Raw genomic sequence first — 15,000 nt, 5'->3', positions numbered from 1 at the left:
GCTGTAGATGTGGCCCGGCCAGCAACTCAGCCGAGTGGGGGAATCAATGCGGCCGACATCCGCAGACAGACAGCCAAAGCTCCGTGCAGCTCACAGCGATGTTTCAGGGTAAAGAGATGGAAAGACTGAGGCACAGCAGGAGACAGAGGATAGGAGGGAGTGAACCCTCTGAGGGAAGAAAGGAAGTGTTAGAGTAGGAGGGAGTAGATTAGGTTTACGGAAACAGGATGTGACAAGGGGAAATAAAGGCTTAGAGGACATCAGGAAAAGACAATAAGAAGAGTGGGGTGATCCGCAGTACAGGATAGTTGAGGAGGCAGTTTATAGTGACATGTGGAGATTAAAGAATAATACTGAAAATGCATATTGCAGCACAGAGTAGAGAGTATATAACAAAATGAAATTATGCAAAAAAAACTACACATTTATCTCCTTTTCTTAACATTGAAATGAAGAGTTGAAAACACTATTAAATATGTGTCTAAACTTTTGTGGCTAATAATAATCTAATATTTCATAGTGTGTCCTCTGACGCAGCCTGAGGGCGCACAGGGACGTACTGTAGACAGGAACATTGTCTACAAAGGGAGAGTGAAAATCCAAAAAAAAAAAAGAAAGGAGGAAACAGGAGGAAGAAATACAATAGAGGTAAAGTAGATAGAGACTGTAGCTTTTGGAATAGAGGTAACAAGGGCAAATCAAATGTGAGAAGGACACAGTAATAGAAGCAGAGGCCAGCAGAGGAGCAGTCGAGTGCTTTTAGAGCAGAATAACAGGACCGAGAGGCTGTAAGTGGCTTGTACAAAGTGTAATGTACTTGTTGCCAAAGGGCAGACACTGCGCTGTAATCAAAGTGCCATCAAACTTTTTGTTTTTCTTTCATAATTGTGTTTTAAATTGTGTTTGTCCTTGTCTTTATTTGTTAAGTGCTAATGTTTAAATTAATAAAAACAGCTGTGGGCTGGGACAAAATTAAAACGAAGTTTCATTTTAGTTGTATCTTGTCGCTTCTTGTCGCAAAAGTTCTCCCCTTTTTAAGTCATCATTAAAGGAATAGTTCAACTTTCACTTATTTGTTTTCTTCTCATCTAAATCTTGCTAAGAAGCAGTATTTCCCAGGATGCTGAGCTGTTACCAGATATCTGCAGATCATAAAGTCTTAAAGTTCTAGATTCAGTTTCCTCAATTAAAGGCCTTAGAAGGTATTAAAAAGTCTTGTGATTTGAATTACAAAAGCTTAAATATTTTCTCTTGCCTGCTTTATTTCCAAAGCTGTAAGCTGTTTCATTTGCTAATGTATATGACCAAGAAAAGCAGCGAATATTTTTGTTTTGTAGCTAAAAGCAGCAGATGTTTGCCGTAACAACTTGAAAACTGACTGAAATGTCGATTATCAAAGCAGTTTTAGTTGCAGCTCTAAAAATTGTCATTTTAACCAAGACACTCTACTGGCCGCCATTAATCAAATGACAACCTTCCCCATTTCCCAGCTGGACTTCCGGACACCACCTGGTTTCGACCGGACACGTAACGCCGAGATCGGCAACAAGGACATCAAGTTCAAGCACCTGGAGGAGGCGTTCACCTCAGAGCACTGGCTGGTCAGGATCTACAAGGTGAAGAACCTGGACAACAGAGAGCCGGTGGACCACAAGCTTCGCAGTGTAGTGCCCAAGCAGAAGTACACCTCCAAAAAGGTAACTGGTTTTTTTTGTTGTTGTTGTTTTTTATTTTATGTTATAAAGTTGTCGATCCATTCAGTGATTCATATCACACTGTCGCCTCACAGTGCCTCGGTGATTCATTTTGCCTTCCAGTTTTAAAAAGCTGGATGAAAAGGGCACCCAAAAACAGAAATTCCCCCAGAATTATAGACTTTATCGTTGTGACATTAATGGTCAAAACGCATGTGTGCAAATTTGAAATGTGATTTAAAAAGCAGCGTAACATCCTGTATTAATTTGCGATTGCTGTGACCCTTTAAATCAATAATAATCGTTTACCCACATTTCACATCAACACAGTCATCTAACAGATCATAGGAATTAGTTTCTGTTTGATACACAAGTAATTTATGTCAAGACTATTGGGTGTAAGATGTTTAGTAAATAGATTCCCCCCCCCTCTCTCTGATTAGACTGCCAAGAGGAAGCGAGGACACATCAAGAACAAGCTGGTCCTGAGGAAAGGCAAGAAACTACAAAAAAAATAATGGTGATGATGATGATGATGAACTCTTCTAGGAAAACAAACAAATACACGCGAAGAAACCTCTAACAACCAATGAAGACAAACACAGGGGCCGTTTATGTGGCACTTGGTCTCAAGCGCTTCTCATTAGGGCGCCCCCGTGTGTTGAGGAAGTTGAAGTGTCGTATCTGGCTAGCTCCAGAACTATTGTCTGTTTTATCCTGAGGACCGCTGTCTTGCTTTTTTTTTCCTCCTGTTTTTGTTTTTCTGTTTGTTTTGGGGTTTTGGTTTTTTTTTACTTTGTACTTGAATGTGTGGCAAGGTATAGGACTGCTCTACTTGGTTTGGCGTCTGTTAATTTTTGTGGTACGTTAATTAACTGCTTATCAGTATGGGGGTTTGGGTGAAGGGGGAAACAAGTGAACATTTGCACCAAAGACCCACTGACCTTGCTCCATGGCACATGCGAACTTATTACTGAGAGTGAGGAAGCGCAGGAGTGAAAGCTGAGGACTTTGTTCCTGACACGTGTACAGTGGACAGTATGCGGTATGGAGGAACGTTACCGTCTAGGCACAGCCCATCTGTAATATTAACCTTTTTATCATCATCGTCATCTCTGTTATGTCTGCCTGGCTCCCTGACCCTTATTTTTCAACAAATTCTTTAGAGAAAAAAATTGGCCTAATATGTAAATATGTTATGTAAAGAAAATGTCTAAAAGGATGATAATATATTGGATTATTGTGGTGATTTTTAAATATGCAGTTTTTGTTTTTCTCTTAATTTCATTATGTGATTGTTTTCGGAGGGTTTTTTTTTTGTTTTGTTTTTTGTATGACAGCAAAATAGAACAGTGAATGCAATAATTCTTGTACAGAGGGGCTTGAGATTTTGTTGAAAGAATGAATGTGAATTTTTACAGTTTCCCCCCCACCCCCCTTTTTTCATGAATTGCATAGATTGTATATTTCTGCTGCTAGGATTTTAAAGACAGAAGCAAGCAACTGTGTATAAAAAAAAAAAAAAAAGTAGTGATAATAAATTAGACAGAGGGAGCTCTCTAGTTCAGTGAGCAAAGCCTAGTGCCTCATCGCTGGTCATCATCACCTCGATAATTTTGTGACGGTCTACCTTGTTAGCGTTTTGTTTAGCTCATCGTGTATCAGTGGGGCGGGTTGGGTGCTTCGTCCAGACTGAGGCAGTGGAAACTGGAAAATTTTCAAGATGTCTGGAAATAGACTGGTAAACTGTGAAGAGGGGTGGTTAGTACACAGGCACTGATGTTGATATTGTCAGGAAAGGTAAGAACTTTAGGATACTTTAGAGCTGTGTCCCAGTTCCATGCTGCATACAAGTCTTAAAAGGTACTGAGTATGTAGCTAATTCACACTGTAGAATTAAGTGCCATTCTCAGATATATCAGTAAGCATTAGGCCTGCAACCAACTGTTAATAATCACTGAGTTGTTTTGTCTGTAAAATGTAAAAAAAAAATGTCCGTAACAGTTTCCCAGAGCCCAGTGTGATGTATTTAAATGTCTTGTCTTGCCTGATGAACAGTCTAAAGACAAAAATATTTAATGTATAATGACATTAAACAGAGAGAAGCAGCAAATCTTCCCATCTAAAGGGTGAAACAAGCCAGTATTTGCGATTTTTGCTTGAGAAATCACTTGAATGATTAAAAAAAACTTGCCACTTAATTTTCCGTTGATTAATTGAGTAATCATTTCCCCTCAAATTTAGTTTGTTCGCTATAGAATTCACAGCTATTCACAAATATGTCTATAAATATGGGAATTTGTGAGAATCCAGCATAGATTTTTTTTTGTATTGCACTGTTAACAGACACTTGCTGAATATGCTCCATGAAAATACCTCAGAATCAGTACTGTAGGTGGTGCATGGTGTACTTATTAACATTAGAGTATAGTAGGGCTGCAACTGTTTGTCAATTGTTTGGACCATAAAATGGTTTTTTTTGTCCAACCTACAGTCCACAACCCCCCAAAAAAGTAGTTTAATGTCTTTGCATTTGCTAAAAAGTGACTCGAGACGATTATTGCACTAGTTTTGTCAGTTGACTAATCATTAAAGCTCTATTCAGTATGGGACTGGGACACATCTCTAATCAGCAGGAACCTTTGACTTCTTATCCTATGGGCACTGCACTGTTCTTTGTGTTTTGGTTCTTCAGATGCCAGGTGTAAACACTAAAGGAGTTTCTGTATGTGCACGCTTCAGTAACCTTTTTTTTTTTTTTTATCAAATAAGTGACACATCAAAAGACTAACACATCATACAGCTGTACTTCTTTTTGTCACATCTCGCAGAAAGTGACTTATTAGTTTCACCTCTTTAGTTTTTCTTTACACTTAAAAAAAAAAAACAACTTGTCTGAATCACTTTGTTCTCTTTGCTTTTGATCTTCTCGGAAATTGTGTGTCACCATTTCAGGCTTCAGACCTTCGACACAATGCCACATTGTTATTCAGTTACACAATGCCTAAAACTGTGTCACGTCTTTTGATTCCTCATATGTCAAGAGAGGAGAAAGTTTAGGCAAAGCCTTAATGTGATGTACAGTTTTGTTGCCCTCTTTTATTTTTTCGTTTTGTTTTCATTAGGAACGGTGGAACAGTTCTTTCCTCTACTAAGTTTCCTCATTTCTTAGTAGCTCAGTGCCGTCTGTCCCCGACACCATTCTTTTGTTTGATGCAGTCCCTCCCCGCTTCTGTCTGTTCACCTTCAAAGTTTACATTTTTACATTGTTGTTCTGTTCAGCCATCTTTAAATACACACTTCAATGAAAACATTTGTGTAAGTTGTTGTTATTGAGACTCCCCTCGCCTCCTGAAAACCTTCTTGAAACTCATTTTAAACCAAAGCATTATTCAAAGCTTTGATTAGACATGACTGTACATTTACACTTGTCCTGTGCAGATCTGATTTTTTAACCTAGGTGAAGACAAAGCGAACCACTTGATGGCAGCATTAGCCTTTGAATGGAGACGTTTGCTTCTTGAGTCTGCAACTGTATGTACAAAAAAATGATTTAATACACAGTATGGTGAGGATAGTTGGTGGTGGGCTTGAGAGGCGGTCACATCATTTTAAAGTCACTGAATGAAACCATTGTAAATGTGGGTAAATATTAGTTGGGAGGTGTAGAGTAAAGCTCTCCTTCACTTCTGATCACTTCCTAATGTTACTTTACCTGGTCTTGCTTAAGGCACCTGAAACCCAGTTTCTCCCATGGAGCCACATTACTGAGTAGAACCTTTTTGTGAAGGGTTACACTTGCATATACAGTATGCAGAGCAGCACACTACAGGCTTGGCAACCTCTGAATAAAACATAAGTTGAATGTGTTAAAGCTGGCAGCACAGGGCATTTGCAGGTCTTGAAAGATCTTAAATAGCATTGACGTCAGTTTCCTAAAAAAAAAAAAAGTAAAGGGAAAAAAAGAACTACTAAAAAGACAAACGTCTTCAGTGTTTTCTTCTACAGTTTCCACTAATACATTTCAGGGTCAGCTTGTCAGACTCAGTTTTACCTTTCATTAGGCTAAGTTGTAGCTTATTTGGCCTTTTGTATGTCTGCTCAGTTGATCTGTGAAGTTCAGGCCAATATGCTAATGCAGCATACATGAAGACAGCCTGTTAAGTTGCATGTTCCTATCCTGAAGCTATACTGAGGCTCATCTGTGCTTTGAGCTTAATGCCAATTTGCAGTAGTGGAAAAAGTATAAAGATTATTTACTTAGCAGAATTAGTGATACCACAGTTTTGAAGGTCTCTGTTACTTGTAAAAAGATCCTGCTTTCAAAATCTTAGAGTGAAGTACAAGTATCAAGTACAATAAAATACAAATACTCAATTAAGGTACATCAAAAATACACTAGGTAAATGTACTAGTTACTTTCCACCACCACTACTTTTCTACATTGGATGGGATTTTTACCTTGTTGCCATGGTAGCATACTAATATTCTGATAGCATGCTTGAGTTTTGTATGTAATGTTTAGCTTGTTAGCATGTGAGCATGTATTGCATGTCAACATGGAGACGTTTTGCTAGTTTGTTTATCATGCTATCATTAGCATATTTGCTGAGTTGGCATTAATCTACAGCTGAGGTTCATTAGTTTTAAAGGTCTCCTTTTAAGAGATGATGTCTTGGAAACCTGTAGTGGTGGCTAGTTATCTGTTGGTGTTAGGTTGTTAGATTAAAAGTCAGGGGGTCACCAAAGTTATTAGAGTTCATCCTCCTGGTACTTTGGATAGTTGTACTGAATTCAAGACACCTGTCTAGTTGTTTGTTTGTTGTGCAGCAAGACTGAATGAGGAGTATACAGTGTGATCAGTCACTTGACTTCAGGACATAATATATAACAGTTGTACATTCATAAGGAGATGACATCATTTTAAAAATGTACAAGGTCTTTATTAATGGACAGTCCTTCGTTAATCCACAATCACTGTCTACTCAGGTGAGTCTGGATCCTTTTGGATGTAGAAAACTGCTTGTTAGTCTCATGTAAGGCGAGTGTCATAAAACAGTGGTTGGAAGAAGGTGACAGGTTTTCTCAGGGGTTGCAGGTTTATTCTGCACTGCAATATAATATAATGTAATATAACATGTCCTGCTCTGTCATGGGTTAGGCTACAAATTGGCATCTGGTAAATTCATCTGGCTAAAAATACCAACACTACAATACATCTGAAAATTAGATTGGAAGGAACAACTGAAACGGCAAGCAGTGAGGAGTGACAACATCGTGTCAAATATGCACTGTGAAAAATGTGAGTACTAAAGCTGTATGACCCATTGCATTTCCTTTTTCTATCCGACAGGCTGGTTACCCCACTTCCCTGTGATTGTTATTCCAGTAGATTATCCTCTCATCTTCACAGAGGCAACCTTCCAGCGGCTCCCAGATGTGAGAACATGCTCGTGTGTTTCTGCAAGCCTCCTCATCCATATTCATCACCACGGGCGACCTAAGGAGAAGCATGAACTGGGTGTGCAGCAGGCTGCCTAATTACACAAGTGCCACTGTAAGGGCACAGATACAGAAAAGATTAGAAGACGCCCAGGAACATTTTGCCACAAACAAACTAGTGTTTTCTCTTGCAGGAAAAAAAGTGGCTAATGGCTAGAATGGCTGAATGAGAGAGGTAGTAATGGAAAGCGTCTGTTATGCAGAGGCGTCTCACTCAGAGGGGCGAAATACTGTAAATGGAGCGACATGGCAAAATACACAAGGTAAAACAAAGAGTGTAGTGCTGCACAGTACAAGACGGGAAAGTAGCATACTTACTATTAAAATGTGTCCAGATACATTCATAGAGCAGACAAAACAATCAGGACCATTTACTTCCTAGTAGCTCACTGTATTGTACTGTATAATAAATACTAACATATAATCTAATGTAGTACATTTGGTCATTTTACCTCTCAATTCAAATCTGTTTAGGCGCTCTTGCTTCCCATAAAGCTCTTAGAGACCACCCTGATTGGTAAAAGCCATAGATATAAAATTGTAAATTTATTTCTATGGTAAAAGTGCTTTATAAACAGACAACTCATGTACAGCTACAGTATTATGTGTTACAAGGGAACATCCATCAATTCATTCTAACGCTGCATGACAAACTAAAAGCTTAGAACCAAACATTGACAATATCTGAGAAAACATATTGATCATTTAAAAAAAAAAAAAAAAAGTAAAACACCAGTGGCAATCTTCATTACTGTGCATGTGCAAAAAAGGCCTTGGCAAGGTGAAAAATAGAAATACTCTACTTTGAATAGTAATACTATTAACTGTATATAAAAATGTATTTATGTCCCAAGAGCTCCAAACCCCTTCTTGGTTATAACAGTGGAGATCCCTTTGGCACCTTGCTTGTTTCCTGTTTGTGTCTCCATGGTGTCTCTCTGACAGTCTACAGCTCAGGTATAAAGGTCTGTGGAAGACGCTGCTCCCTCCGTTCGACCTTCTGGCCTCCATCCTCAGTGTGTGGAGGCAGGATCTTGGTTGTTGTCGTCCGTGAAGAAGAAGAGAGTGTTGCTCTGCTGTCAGGTTGACTTCCACAGTGGGCTGTTGTAGATCCAACCATCTCCCTGCACATGTAAGTGAAGGAAATTAGGCTGTTAGAAATGTTACCTGTGATGAATAGAAGAAGATGAATAATAGATTTAAAGCGTCAGGTACTTTCCAGGTACCACCACAGGTAAGTGAGAAAATGTTCTTGTATTTTAATAATTTGTGGGAGCCAACCCTTTACGATTATCTCTGTGTCCAAAATCACTCCCACATTTCACTAACTTCCTGTGTGAATAAGATTTTGTCTAGTTGGGGATAATTATCATCCCTGACTGGTATAATCACACAGGGGTTTTTAGCAAAAAAGTAGTTTTTTTTTTAATTCTGTTGTGTGAATTTTTGAGGGTGAAATTTAGTGATTCTGATTTTCGCTCAGAATCCGGACACTTACAGGAAACGATAGTAAGTATAGACCACCATATGGAAAGTCAGGAGTGATTTCGGACACAGTCTGGCTGGCAAAAAAGAAGGTGAGTCAGACTGAATTGTATCACAATGCCACCCTGCTGCCTCGGCGTCGTATCTCAGTTGTAGTGCTGCTTTGAGACGTTTATCTCCCTGCACTGTACCTCTTTAGTGAAGTATTTTGGTGTCCAGGGTTTGTTATCAGCTGCTCTCTGCCTCTCCTCCCCTCTCTGTCTCTCCTCCAGCCTGTGTTTGTGCTCCGTGGCCTCGTCGATGTTCCCTTCCTTCAGCGACTTGGTGACATGTTGCCATAACCTCCTACAATCACAAGAAAGACACACAAAAAGTAAATTATCAGCTCCCACATCTGAGACAACCCACCACCTAAATTTACCTATTTAGAAAATTGCACTCAGTCAGTGATAATTAGTTTTTCACCTGGATTCTGTCCTCCCCTGTTTCTCCACAGGTCGCAGCTTCTTCCTGGTGACTGGAAGTTTGGCCGTGTCGATCACTTTGGTTTCCCCGCTACTGTAGGTGAACTCTAGAGTGCCATTCCACTCACCCTGCGCTTTACACACGATGGTGTTGGTCGGGTTGTGTTTGACCTCTGCCGTCACTCTGCAAAACAAAGAGACTGTAGTTAGAAAATTGTCCTGAGCGCATGTGAAACACAGGACATTGTACTTTTGCATGCAGACATTTTTAGCAATTTCATTTTACATTTTAATGATTGAAAATGGACAACACTGAAGTTCAGCAGCCCCTCCTGACTTCCATTATATTTCTACTTTGAGACACTTGACCTACTTTATTGTGAAATGTTTACAGTATAGAAGGAAACTACTTTATGGCAAATGCCAGGAAGCATGTTGCTGTTCTTCAATCACACACTCACGCTTTGAAAAAAGTTTTTTATAGTTTCATATTACTGACTTGATAAGATGTAGCCGACTAAAATAATTATATTTACGTCACTTTATTCTAATGAGCCAGGTGTGAAACCTGGCTTGAATCAGGTGACGTCTACATGTAAACCTTCTTGGTCACATGTTGATTATTACCTGATGAAGACATAGTGCTGAAAGGTCATAATTGTACCTGATTGACTTTAGATGATTTAATTGTACTAATAAATAATCTTTTTGGGAGAAGCTATTCATTGTCTTTTTTTCTTAATTAATTGCAGATGATAAAATAAGTAAAAGCCTATTGGAATATCAAAGTCAAATCAAATTATGGAAAACATTTTCTGTGTTTTATCCGAAGAAGAGCTGAAGGGTGGTAAACAAGATTAGGAAGCAGCTTTTATACATGTTGAAACACCCTTTATATTGTAGAAAATAACTTAAAATTTTTAAATGGGAAATTATTCAGAGAACAGCAGAAAAACTACGATATAAAAGATATACAAACTGTTTTTATGCATCCATCACAAGTGAGGGACATTCATTACATCAGTAGCAGGTAACATAATCTCCCTGATAGCCAATATTTAATAAATGACCAATACAAACCACAATTATTAATCTAATCCTCCTGTGGAGCATGAAGCCACAGTCAATGCCAGACATTTTTACTCTGTAAAGTATTTATGAATGAAGTGAAAGACAAGAACAAGCAGTTGGTAATGTCTTCTCTCAAAGTGAGATGGATGCATAAAGACAGGCAGTGAGGGAAAAGGAAATGCCACTCACCTGTGTACCTTCCCTCCATAGAAAGGCTTGGTGTGAAAGGTGACGGTGGCCGAGTAGCCGCTCTTGACACAGTTGATGGAGACTTTTCCCCCCAGCTCCACCCAGGGCACGGTGAGGATGGAGCGGGCGTAGGCACAGGGCAACGTGAACACATACTCTTCGTCGTGCTCCAGGAGACAAAGGACGCCTGAGAGGAGAAAGGATGAGAAGTGAGAGGGGTTTAAGTTATGATGGGGGGAAACAGATGAGTCTTTTCATGTTGGAAAAAATACAAATATGATTCGGTCACAGTTTGGAGGAGCCATTTTCCTTTAAGTTAAAATCAGGTGAGGCTTGTGGAGGAAGCTAATTTCCCTACACACTGCCTACCTTTGTTTTAAACATATAATCAAATGTTTGGGCATTAAACACTAACTTAATCTATGGGCCTGGTATGTAGATGTTATGTGCCTGCCACTGATTTTCACTATGCACTTGTAAAACACAGCAGGCAGCAGAGAGACTTCAGCAACAGGCAGACAGAAACAGAATATTCTATATAAACATTAAATTAAAACTAATGACCAGGCTAAGCTTTTTTTTTTAGCGCTCTCAAATACAGTTAATATTCAGTCAGTTGTTTCTAATGATCTCTGAAGCGCTCATTACAAGCAGCAGCAGCAGCAGCAGCAGCTTTCTGTCTCAACTAATGCTGTGACAAAGCCAAATTAGGTACATGTCCTGGGAGTGCAGGCAATAAAACTTACATTATTTAACCTGACTGAAGGCAGCAACAATTGTTTTCTATTATGCATAATGGAAAAATACTCAGCATTAGCCACCCATTGTGAAGAACATTATGTATTCCAGTTCAAACCTACTTTATGCAGTTCGTGTTTGTATCTCTTGGGTGCAGCGATACCCAAATGAAAGGCGATTATACTTTAAGCACGTGATGGACTCTCGATGCCCATAACTCATCATCATCATCATCATGAGAGTCATTCAATTAGCTCATAAGTGGATTTACTTGATCATTAACAACAACACCTTTCCTATTTTCCACTGCTCCTCACATGTCCATGAATAGAATAGTTTTCTGTTCTCCAGACACAAAACCACATGTTTACAAAAGACGACTTGTGCAGCTATGTCTCACTGCCAAATGCCTACAGGGGTAAACTCCATGTGGCACCACTGTGACCATATTATGATGCAGAGAGATAAACTTATTCAGAGTCACAACAATGGCCTGGAGTCATTATATGATAATGTGCTCTCATGTGAAGAGGGAGAGCACCAGGCTGATTACCAATCATTACTGAAGAGATCGACAATATGTGCCACAAGTTATGATGCACGTAAACTGTGGTTCAGTCTGTGAGCCAGAACACATGGAAACCCAGTGATGGAAGGAGTATTTAGACGCTTTGCTTAGCAGTAAAAGTAGCAATCAGTGCGAGCAGTATAAAAATACTCTGTTACAGGTAAAAGACCGGCATTCAAAGTTCTATTAGTAAAAGTACAGGAGTACTGCAAGTAAAATGTACTTTAAATATCAAAAGTAAAAGTATTTATTATTCTTAATGGCTCCTCTGAGAATGTTAAATAATATAGCTTTTATATTTTTTAATCTACACTTTAAAAAAATAAATATATGTTGAGGACTTCAGGTGGCTCCAAACCAAATATATGACTTTATTAGATTATATTTGTTACTGATGTGTTCAAATGTCAGCAGCATTTTAATGTAGCTGGTTGAGGTGAAGCTGATTCTTTGATTGATCTGTTTTTTAAACTGTTAATTCAAAGTCCCTGACAACCCATAGTCATTTCACATCTACTAATTTAGTGTTACTGTCTTAACATTTTTGTAATTTGGTTATATTGTAATGTAATCTGTGACCTCCATCCCTCCAATGTATGAAGCAGCCTGGAGCAACTGAACATTTACAGTGTCATGTAGGTCAAATCACCAAATCTGGCTGCATCAGCTGCTGTAATTTTCTTCCTTTTCTTCTTCTGACTCATTGCCAATCAGTCACATCTGAGCCATTCATAAAAATCCGGCATCAACTGCCATCACAAAAGAGGCCATTGCGAAAATACTTCGCAATCAATACTTCCTGGGGTGAAGGTCACCACATTCTCTGACGGCAGCGTCAGCCCCCTCACATGGAGATGAACTTGCTGACAGGTTGTCAGAAGCACAGTGTGCCTCAGAGAGCAGTGATGTCTGACTGAGTCAGTTCACGTATCCAGATTCAGTCGATTGGACTCAGGGACTTCCTGTACCTCCGCTCAGGGTGACTCATCCCAAACAGTCTACTGTACATGGTCTAATGGTGCTGACAGAGAGGACTGGATTATTGATTGCCATGGGAGAGGTCTCATACTCTTTCATACAGGACAGGACACTGTCACAGTGTGACACAGTTTAAAAATGCAAAATGCTATTTTCAGAGAGTTTTTAGACATTTCATCCCTGCTGTTATTTAGCTGACACAGGAAGAATCTTCTTAAAGACAAGTACAACTGTGTTACAAAAGAAGAAAGAACTTCTTATGAACTTCTCTTTTCTATTTACTGTAGAGCTGTCTTACCATGAAGTGTTTTTCATTTTGTCCACCTCCTCTAAATTATTATGCAGCCAAAATGTTTTACAGATTTTGGTACTTTGTGTCACAAAAAAAAGTCTGAATACGCTGCATCTTTCACTTGAAAGGAAAGACCTTAAATTGACAAAGATTGTTACTTTATGTGAATTGAAATTAGTTTTAAAGCACCGAAAAAAATAGAACTGTTGGTCAGTGTTTTTGATTTTAATTATCTCATGCAACTTTATCCTTCTATACTACTGCATTTCAGAGGCAAATATTGTACTTTTTACTACACTAAGTTTGCGTGGCAGCTACAGTTACTGGTTACCTTTTGACACTGAATGTTTCAAGCAAAACATATGATCATCTTATTAAATATGATGCAGCCTGACAGATTAAATGACCCAACAGCATATAAAGTATTCAAATTGGCTCCACCTCTACCAGCTACAACATTAAACTAATATGTTCATGTATTAGTGTGAGACAGATATTCTACTAACATTAAAATACTTTTGCTTTTGTCACTTAAAGTACATCTTACTCATGGTATTTTTGTACTATTACTGAAGTAATATTTTAAAAACAGAACCTGTATCAGAGTGTTTTTACACTGTGGCAGAGACAGTACTTCTTCCACCACTGTTATCATGTGGAGTGTAACACTTTTCTTGCCTTGTTTTTGTTTCTGTGTCTGTTTTGTATTTATTGTCAAAACATTGGTTTTCTGCTACGCTCTCTAGGCAGGTTTTTCTCAAAAGAGAAATCTTAATCTCAAAGAAAATCAACAGAGCTCAGTAAAGAAAAGGGCAAAGTTTAACTATGCAAAAGTTTAACTATGGTGAATGAACAGGAGATTTTCTGTAATACAAAACTAGGCATATCTACAGTACTTTATATGTTTTGTGTTGTGGTTTGACTCACCTTCTCCCACCATGGACACTCCTATAGACATGCCCATGAACTTGCTCTTGGTCCATACGTGGGCGTTGACGCACATCCGCCTCTCCCGGCACTCACAGTAAAACCCTGACACTGGTGGATGGTGGGACACCTGCTCGGCCACAAATCGGACTGTGTAGCAGCCTCCCGGTGAATCATCACCCTGCTGTGTGTTGTTGGGGCTCCTGCTTGGCTCCCGAGCCGGCCCCTGGTTCGATCTAACCAAAGGCTTGACTTTGTCCCGAGGCACTTCCCAGGAACAGTGGAAGGTCTCCCCCAGCACGGGGTTGTAGGGCTTCTTGGCCACAGCTCCCTTGCGCCCCTCGTGGAAGGCGGTCAGGTAGTACTCCACGAAGCGGACTATTCGGTCCTCAGCTGTGGCCCCAGCTGTGATTGACAGGAACATATCAGGGTGGGCCATGAAGTTGGCGTACATCTCCAGCAGTGATCGCTTTTCCAAAATGAAAGTAGGCAACACCACCTAGGAAACCCAAAGAGTAGGAAAGCATAAGATTTATTTAGGGAAATGTTACACACTAAGACAAGAACAGTCATGCCATCTAAACTTAATTTTCATAAGTCTGTACGTCAACTTTTTTCTGCTTACCCGTGTGAGGTCCATGCCCAGTTTGAGCTGGGACAGAAGGTGGAGAATGATGCTCCGCTGGTCGTCCAGGACGCCCAGGTCCTCCTCCTCATTGTCTTCTGTATCTGTCATCTCTTCATTTGGGCTGATGTCTTCTAGCCCTGGGTGGTGCTGTGAAGACAGCAGAAGAAGAGAGTTGAAAATGTAATGATAATAATAATGATAAGCTAAAATCAAATGAGAATATAACACAACAACCACATAACCACAGTAACAAAACACCAATTCAATTTCTTAACTGAAAAAATTACCAGAGCACTCCAAACTAAAAAAAAATCTACTTAATTTATATATATATATATATATATATATATATACATATATATAGATACTGTGATGTGTGTGTGTGTGTGTATATATGTATATGTATATGTATATATAAAAAATATGACTTTTTTGAAGCCTAGCCTTTTAGCTAATATAATCAT

At 39.2% G+C, this 15,000-nt stretch overlaps 2 protein-coding genes across 2 annotated transcripts in view; one reads left to right on the top strand and one right to left on the bottom strand.

The window, feature by feature from the left end:
* Nucleotides 1-4,999, top strand: part of LOC121192419 (dolichyl-diphosphooligosaccharide--protein glycosyltransferase subunit STT3B) — a 70,320-nt gene extending 65,321 nt beyond the window's left edge. The window contains exons 15-16 of the mRNA XM_041054108.1: nt 1,491-1,697; nt 2,138-4,999. Coding sequence (XP_040910042.1) covers nt 1,491-1,697; nt 2,138-2,212 — 282 coding nt within the window. The 3' untranslated portion in view covers nt 2,213-4,999. The remainder of the gene's footprint in view (nt 1-1,490; nt 1,698-2,137) is intronic.
* Nucleotides 5,000-6,667: 1,668 nt separating this feature from the next.
* LOC121192353 (oxysterol-binding protein-related protein 10) overlaps nt 6,668-15,000 on the bottom strand; it is a 97,057-nt gene continuing 88,724 nt past the window's right edge. The window contains exons 8-13 of the mRNA XM_041054008.1: nt 14,534-14,683; nt 13,909-14,407; nt 10,406-10,592; nt 9,147-9,329; nt 8,873-9,026; nt 6,668-8,320 (exon numbers count right to left, since the gene is read on the bottom strand). Of these exons, the coding sequence (XP_040909942.1) occupies nt 8,276-8,320; nt 8,873-9,026; nt 9,147-9,329; nt 10,406-10,592; nt 13,909-14,407; nt 14,534-14,683 (1,218 nt within the window). The 3' untranslated portion in view covers nt 6,668-8,275. The remainder of the gene's footprint in view (nt 8,321-8,872; nt 9,027-9,146; nt 9,330-10,405; nt 10,593-13,908; nt 14,408-14,533; nt 14,684-15,000) is intronic.

The sequence above is a fragment of the Toxotes jaculatrix genome, chromosome 13 (genome assembly GCF_017976425.1).
Source record: "Toxotes jaculatrix isolate fToxJac2 chromosome 13, fToxJac2.pri, whole genome shotgun sequence".
Classification (NCBI taxonomy): Eukaryota; Metazoa; Chordata; class Actinopteri; family Toxotidae; genus Toxotes; species Toxotes jaculatrix.
Note: the sequence above shows the minus strand (reverse complement) of the source record. Positions and strands in the feature narration are given on the sequence as shown.